At 38.7% G+C, this 14,528-nt stretch overlaps 1 protein-coding gene across 6 annotated transcripts in view; it reads left to right on the forward strand.

Moving 5' to 3' along the window:
- The window catches only part of PHF20L1 (PHD finger protein 20 like 1), a 79,971-nt gene extending 73,579 nt beyond the window's left edge, over positions 1 to 6,392 (forward strand). For 4 of the 6 annotated variants that reach the window (XM_004373011.3, XM_004373012.2, XM_023728211.1 and 1 more), the window contains 3 exons: positions 798 to 1,164; positions 2,405 to 2,567; positions 3,920 to 6,392. In XM_004373011.3, the coding sequence (XP_004373068.1) occupies positions 798 to 1,164; positions 2,405 to 2,567; positions 3,920 to 4,062 (673 nt within the window). In that variant the 3' untranslated portion in view covers positions 4,063 to 6,392. Of the gene's footprint in view, positions 1 to 797; positions 1,165 to 2,401; positions 2,568 to 3,919 lie in introns of all 6 variants that reach the window. The other 2 variants (XM_023728210.1, XM_023728209.1) reach the window with 1 other exon arrangement.
- Positions 6,393 to 14,528: the final 8,136 nt, after the last annotated feature.

Here is a 14,528-nt window from a genome sequence, read left to right on the forward strand (position 1 = left end):
ACACACACACACACACGTCCATCCATGGGGAATTGGTTGGTTAGACTAGACTGGGGCACGTTAACACTATTCAGCCATTAGAATAAGAATGAGGGAGATCTGTATGTCTATGTGGCAAGATGCCTAGAACATATTATGTATGAAGAAGGCAAACTGGATCTATAGTACGAGCCCCATCTGTGTAAAAAGAAAAAAAAATGTGTGCTTATCTATTTTAAAAATAATTTTATTTGCATAGAAAAAGTCTGGAAGATTAAACCTCCGTTGTTTATGATTACCACAGAGAAAGTTTTTGCTTTGTACTGTGTTACAGTCTGAAGTTTTGTCATGAGTATCACTTCGTGATTGAAAAAATGTTTTAAAATATGCTCACATAAAAGTCTTTTCACATCTTAAAATTTTAAAAACACTGAAGCAGAAAAATTGGTACAGAAAGAACAAATATCAAATAATGATGTGAATTATCAACAGAATTAAGTTCATTTTTGCTTTTCTGTCTTTAGAATTGTGAGAATTCTGATTTCAGATGAAATACTGGGTGAGCTAAGCTCCAGAATATCTTTGCTTTTATTTGAGCCCCTGACTGCTCCCTAACCTGGTTCCCTTGTGGGCAGTCCAGGTCCTGAGGAGAGAGTTGGAGGGAAGCCAGTCTGAGTCAGGTACCCTCAGCATATGTACTAAGTCATGCATGATCAGAAGTCAGCTGTGTATAATTTTGCATTCTAGATTTTATTATGGTATTCAGCTTGTGACTGGATTTTTATTATGAACTGCTGGTTCTCTAACACTGTTTTCAGGAATAAACATCATCCTGACCTTCATCTCTGGGCTTGTTCTGGGAAGCGAAAAGACCAAGATCAAGTAATTGCTGGGGTAGAGAAAAAAATGACAGTGCAAGGCATGGTTAATCTAGAAGAAAAGACATATCATGTTCAGAACCATAAAGAACCACCTTGTTTGCCCCCGAAAATGGAAGGAACTTACATAACAAGTGAGCACAGCTACCAGAAGCCCCAGAGTTTCGGTCAGGACTGCAAGTCTCTTGCAGATCCTGGGAGCTCAGATGATGATGATGTCAGTAGTTTTGAAGACGAACAAGAATTTCACATGAGAGAGAAAAACCGTTTACAGTTCTCAGTAAAGGAAGATGGAATGCCAGAAAAGGTAAAACTGGTTCATTTGTCTTTGCTTGGAAGAATATGATAGAACAACGAAGGAAAGTTTTATAAAATAAAACTTAATGAATTCCCAGGTTTTGTGTATTTCCAAGTTCACAAGTACCCTTGGGGTAAAGACTTTTTTTTTTTAAATTTCTGTACAAGAAAACACTGACCATTTGGACATTTAATTATCTCAGAATTGTAGTAGTTCAAGAAACTTTTGCCCTAATAAAAATTCCAATTTTATAAGCAGTCTTAGATGCCTCAAAAAAATGTGAGTCACATTTTATTCCAAGTAAAATTTCTATGTGTGAGGAAATGAAAGTGCATTTTTCATTTTGATGTAATTTGTCTTTGTTTTTTGTGTTTTAGATAAAAGATGGCACTCTGTTTGTCTTTTGATTTTAATAGTGTTTATAAATGCGTTTCAGTCCCATTATGCAGTAAGCTGAATTCTTACAACTCAGTGTACATTGAATATTTAGAAGCTTATTTCCTATTCACTTTGATTATCTTAGAGATGCTGTGCCTTCATTTTTTATTGATTCTCAATTAGCGGTGCCACTTTAAAATTAGTGCTTTATTTTCCTGGCCTCCTTATCAAGTTAAGTAATCACTATAAATAAATACTTAACTGAATTTAGGAAGCTTATATTTTACTAAATTTTCTGCAAATTGTTTTTTTCAAATTAATATCCCTTTTATGAAATTATCTCCGACAAACGCAAGTTCAGATTTTGTGTTTGTATGTTAAGCAGTTTGCACTTTTGAAGATCTTAAAATATTTTTAGTTTTCCTTCTTCACCTCATTGATTTAACTACATCATATTCAACCATTCCAGCCTACAGTTAGACTTTTTAGTGGTCATTGCCAACCTCCTTGATTTTTCCATCATCGCTTCGCCCTGACTCCATCTACGTCAAGATTCAGTGTAAACTAGCTGGGTGATCTGACTATGGAATATCATTAGTGACTTCATTTGTTTAGCACTTTCACTGAATGCCTCCCACTCGGTCTAGGCATGGTGGGGAGACATAGCAGACATGTCTCCTCTTTAGGACCGTCAGATGAAATTTGATTAGGAACCATTAGGAACCCGCAGCACTTCCTTTAAAATTATTCTAGGAGTTAGACTGGATTTCCCCGATCATTGTGAGTGATGAGGTTTCTAATGTATCTTTCCCTTTATGACATTGCATTTCATCCAACTCTTTATGTTTTTTCCAATGGTCCTTTGGAGAAGAATCCAGCTGAAGGGAATACAGTATTTGTTTATAATGATAAAAAGGGCACTGAAGACCCAGGAGACTCCCATCTTCAATGGCAGCTCAATCTCCTCACACACATAGAAAATGTGCAGAAGGAAGTTACCAGCAGGATGGACCTAATAGAAAAAGAAGTTGATGGTAATTTAAGAAAGAACTACAAATACAGTGATTGTAGTGCATTTAGTGTTGTCATGGAGAAGTTATTTTAAATGATGGGATGAGAAGGACAGATGCTCTCCATACTGATGGGTCTTCATCGGCCCTTTACATTGTGTTTAACACAGGTGGCTCGTGAGGTCTTTAGTGTCATCGTCTCATGACAGTATGACTGGGCGTCAGCTCAGGCTTTTTTTTTTTTAAGGTGTATTATTTATTAAGCACTTCATTAGTTTTATTGAACTGTACTTTCTTTGGAAATCAGCATAAGGACTTTACACATATTCAGAATATAGAGGAAAAAGTATTTTGAGTATTTGTTTTCACTTTGGTCAGTACTTAAGTAAAATTAACAGAAAAACTACAAGTTTAAGTAAGTAAACCTTATGTTTGCATAAGTTTTTTCAATTGGCCTTCTTTTATATTTTTTAATTTTATCATCTCACAGGAGCCCTGAAAGAAGGCATGAAAAGATATCCCCGTTTTTCAGTTGAGAAAATTGAGTAACTTAGATGACCTGATTCCTCACGCGTTGTTCTTCCTATGCTTTCTCACTGCTTTTTCCTCCTAATCTCAGACAATATTCTCTCTTTTTTTAATTGTTTGCAGAAGCAGGTGGTGCCTCTCTGCTTCACTAAGTTAGAGCTCCTACTGCATTTTGCCCCTGATATATATAGACAAGAGAGGAAATGGAAACCCGCGTCAGAAGCATCTCCCATTTGATTATAAGCTAACTGTAGAGTTAAAGTTCTGAGTAGATTTTTGAAGAAAAGAAACGCAACCGGACTATCTCCTATTATTAGGATAGATTTCGGAAGGAAGTGTAGAGCATAATTAATTGCATTCTGCATAGAATTTTAATATGCTCACATATTTTCCATGAGTAATGATAAAATAGTGGAACTGAAAGTGACATAGAGAAATTGCTGCTTCCTTTCCTTTGTTCAAAAGAACTTCTGGTTAAAAAAAAAAATAGAGTAGCTAAGTACCATTTGACATAAAGTAGAGGTATTTAAGTCTAAATTAATAGAAAGCTGGAGCAGGCAGAGAGAACTCTTGTTTCCCATTCCAGGGCAGAGAGACATTCAAAATAAAGTTAGTTAACCTGTGTAAAGGAAAGGACTATGTAACAGATCAGGGTTACCAAAAGGAACTAGGACTCTTTGGGCAGGATATAAAGGCTGCTAACTCTCTCAGAAATGACTGGAGTCTGCTGGCCTTCTAAAGACAGGGAGGTGACCTCTTGTCTCCACCACATTCCCACCCTTCTAAGTATTTCGTTTGGTGACTCTTCTTCCAGTTCTCATTTAAATTTGTTCTCTTCTCTCTTTTAGTTCTGGAGAGCTGGCTTGATTTCACAGGGGAGTTGGAGCCACCAGACCCTCTTGCAAGACTGCCACAACTTAAACGCCACATAAAACAGCTACTAATTGACATGGGCAAAGTACAACAAATAGCAACTCTGTGCTCTGTATGACAACAGTGAGAACTTAATGAAAAGAAGGCGGCTCTCCTGTCCAGTCATTTTTATTATCCACATGATCGCTAAGTGGATCGTTCAGAAGCTTAGTAGTGCTTGTCATTTACTGATTTGTAACATCACTAGGATGACACCTTAGAAAGGAAAATGAAAAACAACTTTATCAAGAAAGCTAATATGAAACAAAAATTCCATGAGCAAAGCTGCAAATGGTGATGTGCTTAAATGCCAAGGATCAGTGAGGTAGAATATAATCTATGCTAAGAGAATTGAGTTGGCAGGATTTTTGAATAGTTGCTTACATGAAGCTTGAGATATCTGTAGAAAGAAATATGGTGTATTTATATAGTTCTTAGTAGACAGATTTCAGATTTATAAACCAGCATTTGGCCAAAAACAAAATTGTAGAGGAAATTCCAATTCTGAAGAGTTGTACAAGGTTGCTATAAGAAGTCTCCTCTGGGACTGATCCCGCTGCACAGAAGTTGAGGGTATTTAAACTTTTATAGGATCATGTGCTGTGTCTTGGGTGATGACTGTCCTTCATCAGAAAACTGACGGTAGAGCTCTCACTCCTGGGGAACACACTTGTGGAAGTCTTACTTCATTATGAATACATTTGAAAAACAATCACCAGATAATTGGAACTTACTGCAGGCATTAAGCTCATTAAAAATAAAATGGCTTCTAGAAGGCTCACATGTGCCAAATGATGATGATACTGCTGGGAAGAGAATTTTAAATCTTGTGGGAGTTCTCCCACCCCCAAGTCTTACATAATGCCATCAGTCCATCAAAAACATATGTCATGTGTATAATATAGTATTTTATATATATATATATATATATATATATATATAATACATATATATATATATATAGTTGAATTGCAGTGTTCAGGCTTCAACATACAGTTTGATCCTGAGTATGCTTGGTGTTTGCCTTCAGAAAAATATAAACAACCTCAGCTGGGATGAGGAGTGACAAGAATATCAAAATAATTTGTGGCTGTGGATTTTTTAACTGCTAGTAGTAGAATACTGGAAAAGCTTCATTGGTGAAGATGAATTTTATTTTTAAAAAATACACGCACACTCAACACCTTTAGCATTGGTCACAAATGGACAAATTTCTGAAACCAAAGGCAACTAAGTTGCCGTGTTAGCTCTTGCTGGATTTTGAGCCTAGGTCCTGCCGTCTGCCAGTGCTCACGTGAGTTGTGTGTCCCCGGTGCCCTGTACGCATGTCTGCGTAAGTGTGTATGCTTGTTTTAAACAAACACTCAACGTACATATGTACATAATCTGCACATATTTATATCTACACATATCTAGTTTTATTACTATAGACTATAAGAATTGGTGGTTAACATGAAATGTTACCTTTTAACAGACCGTTTTTAAAAATTAAAAATGTATGTACAGGTTTTGAAATTTTTTTAAACGGGGAAAAAAGACTTAGGAGGCTATTTGATGACATATAACACTTGAATATTTTATGCCTCATTCTGTTTATCAGTTCTTGCAGTCTGTATAAATGCGTTTTAGAACTGATAGACAGTAAACTTGAATTTATCTTTGGTAAGAATACATGCCACTGTACATTCAGATATTATTTAAATTTGCAAACACACTGTCCTATATGTAATGTACTGTATGTAAAACTCTTTATTAAAACTATTCCACATATCCCAAAATTTCATCTTGCCTTTTTGCGGCCTTATATTTTGATGTAAAGATGATTAAAAGAATGTGCAAAACAGTTAACACAAATCTTTATTGCCTTTCGAGTTTCTCCACCTTGACAAATGCGCCGAAGATAGACAAACATAAAATACAGTCCTGTGTATTTACTTGTGATGCATTAACTTTGTCATAAAGATCGTACAGATAAATGAAAAGCTTTCACAGAAGTGATATTGTGGGGGTAGTTGGCTTAAATTTGCGTATTAAAGTAAAAAGAAATAGTGCCTTTATTCCATGTGTGGAGTAAATTTGCTAATGTCTATATTTCAAACTTAACGTCTTTCTTTTGTGTTTAACAATAATGGCTCTCATGTTTTCCTTACTGTGGCTAAATTCTTAACATTGAATTTATGTCTTCTTTTCCCAGAAATGAAGCAAATAGCATTCTTAAGTTATCAATAGGGCTGTTGACTAGATTCTGTCATACACAGAAGACCCTTTATACCCAGTAATACTCATCTCAGTCCCTGATGACCACATGTACAATTGTTCTTGCAGTCTTAAAATTCTATCAGTTTGTGTTAGCAGACAACAAACTGAAAGTTCCATTAATAATTACTGAAAGTTTTTCTCTGTTTAATATGTATATGAATCGGAAGTCTGAATTTTTAATTTAGATTTTTAAAGTAAATCCATATCAAGTTAGTTGCATGCACATACCCACTTAATATAGTGTATCAACAGTTGGTTGAAGCCTTTCAGCCAACTTACTAGTTGACCTTTTCCTTCTTTAAGAGAATGAATTGGTTTCTGAGAAGTAAGTCCAGAGCATAGTGAGAGATTTCAAATGAGCTGACTTTCTTTTTATTTAGTCTTACTTAGAAAATCTAAGTGTATGTGTATTTAAATATGAGCAATAAACTAGATAGGGTGGTTCTTGAAAAATCAGTGTTTCATTTGCCACAAGACAGACTAGAATGAGCATTGGTGTGGAGGGATTCCTCTTACTTGTACTTCCTCATACTTGTTTATGGTTTTACTGACTGACTTTCAAACTTAACAGTAATGCACTTTTTCCTTAAAGTAACTCACTCATTCTCAAAATTTTAGGTAAAACCCCTTACCCTAACACCGATCGTATTTCCACTGACTTATTTCGTCTCATATGTTCATATTCCACAAGTTCAAAATGAAGCACACCATTTTCCCTCCAGAACATTGCACTTCCTGACAACTTCACTGTGTCTGATAATAACATTACCCTGAGAACCCACCCTTGAAACACTTGACTCAGATCCATCTCATCACTAGATGAGGTGGCTCCTCAAAGTGGATGATACCATCTTCCTCTTTCTCAGTACCATTGGTAGTCCATCACTTTTCATGAACTAATGTCATGGGGTGGTACTACTGGACTCTAATTCTGCCTCGTCTTCCTTTTAGTCCATCAAAATCGTCACTGACAGACTAGAACATGAACATTTAACGAGTGCTTGCAGTGTGCCAGGTTTTGTACGTGTTATCTGCAGTAATGTAATTCTTTTGCAAAGAAGGTAAAACGGGGTCATTTTCTAGATGAGGAAGCTGAGGTTTAGAGGCATTTAGTAAGTTGTCCTGGATAAGATACTGGGAAGTGGCAAGTTCAGGATGCAAATTCAGTTTCATGTTCTTCAGCATGTGTCCTTCAACTGTTGTCATACCAGTATTTTTCTCTGAAACCTCCACTGACTCCTATTTCAAGCCAAGTCTGTAATCTGAATCTTTTTAAATCTGTCTAACCCATTCTTAACTTCATTTAAATGTGGCCTCACTGTTGCAGAGACTATGCTGGTTTCCGTCTCCTGCCTTCATATTTGTGTCCATCTTCTGGAAAATCTTTGTTTGTTGTGTCTCTATAGATGCAGACAATCCCTCAAGCTTCAATTTCTCTTCCTAATAGAAGCAATCCTTTCAGAAGGCCTCTTATGGGATGCTGCATTGCACTAAAGTATAGAGAAACTAATCAGTGAATAATAATTAGGTATGGTGGAACAGGCATGAACTTTGCAATCCTGTACTCAAATTTTCACTACCTAACTTAGAACCTTTCATTTTACTTGCATCCACCATCAACATCCATGGAGGCAGCAGTCAAGAAATCAAAAGATGCATTGCATTGGCCAAATCTGCTGCAAAAGACCTCTTCAAAGTGTTGAAAAGCAAAGATGTCACCTTGAAGACAAAGGCGTGCCTGGCCCAAGCCATGGTATTTTCAGTTGCATCATATGCATGGGAAAACTGGACAATGAATAAGGAAGACCAAAGAAGAATGGACGCCTTTGAATTGTGGTGTTGGCGAAGAATATTGAATACACCATGGACTGCCAAAAGAATGAACAAATGTGTCTTGGAAGAAGTACAACCAGAATGCTCCTTAGAAGCAAGGATGGCGAGACTGTCTTACATACTTTGGACCTGTTATCAGAAGGGGTCAGTCCCTGCAGAAGGACATCATGCTTGATAAAGTACAGGGTCAGCAAAAAAGAGGAAGACTGAATGAGATGGATTAACACAGTGGCTGCAACAGTGGGCTCAAGCATAACAACGATCATGAGGATGGTGCAGGACCCGGCAGTGCTTCGTTCTGTAGTACATAGGGTCACTATGAGTCAGAACCGACTCACGGCACCTAACAACAACAACAGCTTAGAGCCTTGTTTTGAGAGTTAAGTGAAGCAAAGTACCTAGAAGCTCTTATTAATAATTTATTAAATTGAAAGTTGAACTGAGTAGAAATATTGAGTGCTGTCTGTGTGCCAGCCATTAAGCTCTGTCACTGGGGCTGGATATGGAATGAATCTTCATAGGATCCCTATCTACAGGCTGATGGAAACACAACAAATATTTTTCAGTGAGATAGGTGCTATCAAAGAGTAGAAGGAGTTAAGGGGGCAAAAGAAGGGAAAGATCACTAGACTTTTGGGTGGCAGGACTTTCGAGAAAGATGATGTATGTTAACTAAAACATTGCCCTTTAGATTTTTACTGTGCTCTATCTAAAGGAATATTTAAAAACTAATCCATTGTTACCTATTATCTTTGGGTACCCCCTGAAAGTGGAGCCTGAGACAAAGACTTGAGTATACATAGTTTATTTGGTAGATCAAGTAGTTTGGATGGAGGGAGAAGGAAAAGTGAGGGAGAGAGGAGGAAATGCCATTATAAATATGCATAGAAGTATACAGTAGACCCTGAATACAGTTTTTCTACCTACTAACATCTATTTTAAAAATATATGAACAAACATACTTGTAAACTACGTATTTTTATATTCCCATTTTTGCTCTTTCATTTTACTTCCCAAAAGACTTACCTTCTTTTATACTTAGCAAGGCTTTATCTATCGCCCCCTCATACTTTTTGCTTACAAAATGTTCAATTATTGTTGTTAGGTGCCGTCAAGTCGGTTCTGACTCATAGTGACCCTATGTACAACAGAGCAAAACACTGCCTGGTCCTGTGCCATCCTCATGATCGTTGTTATGCTTGAGCCCATTGTTGCAGCCACTGTGTCAATCCATCTCATTGAGGGTCTTCCTCTTTTTTGCTGACCATCTACTTCACCAAGCATGATGTCCTTCACCAGGGACTGATCCCTCCTGATAACATGTCCAAAGTATGCGAGACGAAGTCTTGCCATCCTTGCTTCCAAGGAGCATTCTGGTTGTACTTCTTCCAAGACAGATTTGTTAGTTCTTCTGGCAGTCCATGGTAGAGTCAATATTCTTTCACAACACCATAATTCAAAGACAGTCTTCCTTATTTGTTGTCCAGCTTTCACATGCATATGAGGCGGTTGAAAACACCATGGCTTATTTCAGGTGCACCTTACTCCTTGAAGTGACATGTTTGCTTTTTTTTTTTTTTTTTTTTTAACACTTTACAGAGGTCTTTTGCAGCAGATTTGCCCAATGTGATGATTCCTTTGATTTCTTGACTGCTGCTTCCACGGGCATTGACTGTGGATCCAAGTAAAATGAAATCCTTGACACTTCAATCTTCTGTCCATTTATCATGATGTTGCTTGTTGGTCTAGTTTTGAGGATTTTTGTTTTCTTTATGTTGAGAAGTAATCAATACTGAAGGCTGTGGTCTTCGATATTCATCAGTAAGTGCTTCAAGTCCTCTTCACTTTCAGCAAGCAAGGTTATGTCGTCTGCATATCGCAGGTTATTAATGAGTCTTCCTCCAATCCTGACGCCCCGTTCTTCATATAGTCCAGCTTCTGGGATTATTTGCTCAACATACAGATTGAATAAGTGTGGTGAAAGGACACAACCCTGATACACACCTTTACTGACTTTAAACCATACAGTATCCCCTTGTTCTGTTTGAATGACTGCCTCTTGGTCTATGTACAGGTTCTTCGTGGGCACAATTAAGTGTTCTGGAATTCCCATTCTTTGCAGTGGTATCCATAATTTGTTATGATCCACATAGTCGAATGCCTTTGCATAGTCAAACACAGGTGAACATCTTTCTAGTATTCTCTGCCTTCAGCTATGATCCATCTGTCTTAAGCAATGATATCCTTCACTCCACGTCCTCTTCTGAATCCTGCTTGAACTTCTGGCAGTTTCCTGTTAGTGTACTGCTACAAGTGCTTTTGGATGATCTTTAGCAAAGTTTTACTTGTGTGTAATATTGATATTGTTCCATAATTTCCGCATTCTGTTGGATCCCCTTTCTTTGGAATGGGCACAAATATGGATCTCTTCCAGTCAGTAGACCAGGTAGCTGTCTTCCAAAGTTCTTGGCATAGACAAGTACTTCTAGCACTGCATCCGTTTGTTGGAACATCTCAGTTGGTAGTCTGTCAATTCCTAGAGCCTCGCTTTTGTTAATGCCTTCAGTACAGCTTGTTCTTCCTTTAGTACCTGATCATACGCTACCTACTGAAATGGTTGAACGTCAACCAGTTCTTTTTGGTACAGTGACTCTGTGTATCCCTTCCACCTTCTTTTGGTGCTTCCTGCATTGTTCAATATCTTCTGCATAGAATCCTTCAATACTGCAACTCGAGGCTTGAGTTTTTTCTTCAGTTCTTTCAGCTTGAGAAGTGCTGAGCGCGTTCTTCACTTTTGGTTTTCCCACTCCAGGTCTTTGCACGTTTCATTATAGTACTTTACTTTGTCTTCTTGAGCTGCCCTTTGAAATATTTCTTCCTTTCACTTTAGCTATTCTACGTTCAACAGCAAGCTTCAGAGTCTCTTCTGACATCTGTTTTGATCTTTTCTTTCCTGTCTTTTCAGTGACCTGTTGCTTTTGTTATGTATGATGTCCTTGATGTCATTCCACAGCTTGTCTGGTGTTTGGTCATTAGTGTTCAGTGCATCAAAATCTAGACTTGAGATGGTCTCTAAATTCAGGTGGAGCATACTCAAGGTCATACGTTGGCTCTCGTGGACTCGTTCTAATTTTCTTCAACTTCAGCTTGAACTTGTATGTGAGCAGTTGATGGTGTGTTCCGCAGTTGACCTCTGACCTTATTCTGACTGACGATATTGAGCTTTACCATCGTCTCTTTCCACAGATGTGGTCGATTTGATTCCTGTGTATTCCATCTGGTGATGTCCATTTGTATAGTCGGCATTTATGTTGGTGAAAAAAGATATTTACAATAAAGAAGTCATTGGTCTTGCAAAATTCTATCTTGTGATATCCAGCATCATTTCTGTCACCAAGGTCATATTTTCCAACCACTGGTCCCTCTTCTTTGTTTCCAGAGTTCCCATTCCAATCACCATTAATTATCAATGCATCTTGATTGCGTGTTTGAGCAACTTCAGACCTCAGAAGTTGGTAAAAATCTTTCATTTTCTTCATCTTTGGCCTTAGTGGTTGGTGCGTAAATTTGAATAATAGTAGTATTAACTGGTTTTCCTTGTAGGCATATGGATATTATCTGACAGCGTTGTACTTCAGGAAGGATCTTTAAATGTTCTTTTGACAATGAATGCAACGCCATTCCTCTTCAAGTTGTCATTCCTGGCATAGTAGACCATGTGATTGTCCGATTCAGAATGGCCAATACCAGTCCATTTCAGCTCACTAATGCCCAGGATATCGATGTTTATGCATTCCATTACGTTTTGACAATTGCCGGTTTTCCTATGTTCATACTTTGTATGTTCCACAATTCGATTATTAATGGATGTTTGCAGCCGTTTCTCTTCATTTTGAGTCGTGCCACATCAGCAAATGAAGACCCCGAAGGCTTACCTCCATCCATGTCATTAAGGTTGACTCTACTTTGAGGAGGCAGCTCTTTCCCAGTCATATTTTGAGTGACTTCCAACCTGAGGGGCTCATCTTCTAGCACTATATCAGACAGTGTTCCACTGCTGTTCATAAGATTTTCACTGGCTAGTTTTTTCAGAAGTAGGCTGCCAGGTCTTCCTAGTCTGTCTTAGTCTGGAAGCTCAGCTGAAAGCCGTCTACTATGGGTGACCCTGCTAGTATTTGAAATGCTGGTGGCATAGCTTCCAGCATCACAACAGCACGCAAGCCCCCACAGTATGACAGACTGACAGATGAGTGGGGAAATGTTAAATTGAAATTTTAAAATTTACTTAGAGGCTTTTTATTTGAGTATTAAGATGCATAAAGCAAACACAAGCATTGCTGAATAAAGAAAAAATCCATGATTATAGTTGAGGATTTCAATCTTTCTTTAGTACTAATTGATAGAACAAGTAGACAAAAAAATGACAAGGGATATAGAAAATTTCAACAAAAATGATTACCTGATTTGACTTAATTGACATTGATGGAACACTGCATGCAAAAACAAAAGAATACAAATTTGTTTCAGTTGCACATGGAACAGTCAAAAAGATAGATTGTAGAATTTTTCTCTGGCCACAGTGGAATTAATCTGGAATGCAATACCAGAAAGGTTTCTGGGGAAAAAAAAAATCCTCAACTGTTTGGAAATTAAGTAACATACTTCTAAATAACCCATGGGCCAAAGGAAAAAATTACAAATAAAGTTAGAAAATATTTTAAATTAAGTGAAAATGAAAACATGTTAAAACTTGTGGAATACAGTTTAAGCAATATAAAGGGAATTTACAGCTTTAAATGCTTGTATTAGAAGAGGATGCAAAATCAATGAGCTAAGAGTCTGCCCTAAGCTGGGGGGAAAAAAGCAAATTAAAACCAAAATAAGTGGAAGAAAATAATAAAGATGCATGCTGAAACCAATGAAATATTAAATATATAACAGAGAAACATGAATTTAAAAAAGCCAGTTCTCTATCTGTGTTTTCTTTCATGTCTTGGAGAGCCCTGAATATAAGTTTCGAATCCCCTATCAGGTAGTCCCAGTGCCTTTTCTTCTACTGGAAGGTCATCTGGTGTTTTATTTTGGATGCTTTCTGGAGCCATCCTGCCCTGTATTTTATATGTTTTGATATTGTTTGCTGTCTTCAGGACTTTCAGGAATTACTTTGTTCGTTTATTGATTGTAGATTTGTTTCATCCTGCTTTTTGGTTTATTTGGTTATGTCTGGGCAGGTGGGCTGAGCGTGCTTTGTTGCTTGCTTATCTGTGGGCGTGATACTTCTCATGGCCTTGTCCAGGTGAGCAGGGCTGGTTGCGGGGGGTGGGAGAGGAGGGGCAGGGATGGGTTATTTTCAGCACATACTGGGGCCGACAGGGCAGGGCTGGGGGTGGGCAGGGCTTGGTCCAGTGGTCTGTACCTGTGCTGCTCAGGGTTGCAGCCCTAGGCAAGAGGTGCAGATGGGCAGGAGGGAAGGAGGAAGATGTGATGTGTGGAGCTAAGCTGGTGTGGGAAATAAGAGAAAGGAGAGAAATAAGCAAAAAAAAAAAAGGGGGGGCAAATAAAAAAAAATGACAACACAGTAGGATTTGGCAGGTGGGGACAGGGCAAACCAGGCAAGGCCATGTGCCAGTGGCTCTCTAGCCAAGTGGTGTGGCTTGGCCGGTCGAGAAGGGCAGCACACGGGGCTAGGCAGGCTGGAGAAAGGAAAGGAAAGAGAAAGAAGAAAGCAAAAAGAACAACAAAAATAAATACATGGCGCTGGAGGAGCCTGCCTTTGGGGGCGGGGTGGAATCGGGGTGGTGGCGAGCTGATGTCTCTCTTGATGAGCAGTGCAGCATGGCCCATCCAGAAGGGGAGGAGGCAGCGAAGGGCCCAGATGGGAGAGAGAAGGGGAAAGATAAAGAAAAATAAAAAATATGGTGCCGGGGAGCTGGCTTGTAGAGGGAGCACAGACCCGGGGAGACTGTGTGCCAGAGGCTCTGTAGTCGAGCTGTACCATGCAGCCTGTTGAGAAGGAGGGGGCAGCCCACGGGGCTAGGTGAGTAGGAGAAAGGGAGGAAGGAAGAGAGAGAGGAAACAACAAAGCCAAAAAGGAAAAAATAACGGCGGCGTAGGAGCCTGCCCGAGGGGGCGGCGTGGGCCCGGGAGGCCTTGTGCTGGTGGCTCTCTAGCCCAGTGTTGGGTACAGCCTGTCAAGAAGGGGCGGGGACGGCACACAGGGCTAGGCGGGCAGGAGAAAGGGAGGAAGGAAGAGAGGGAGCGAGAGAAGAAACTGAAAAAAAGCCAATTCTTTAAACAGAACAAGACAATTGATAAACCCTTAAGTAAACTGGTCACAAATTACCAATATCAAGAATGGAAAAGGGGACATTTTAAAAATTGAGACAGTTTTTAACAGGGAATGGGGTAAATCTTAGTGACCTTGGGTTTGGCAATGAATTTTCAGATAGAACA

This window comes from Trichechus manatus, unplaced genomic scaffold (assembly GCF_000243295.1).
Source record: "Trichechus manatus latirostris isolate Lorelei unplaced genomic scaffold, TriManLat1.0 scaffold00022, whole genome shotgun sequence".
Lineage (NCBI taxonomy): Eukaryota > Metazoa > Chordata > Mammalia > Sirenia > Trichechidae > Trichechus > Trichechus manatus.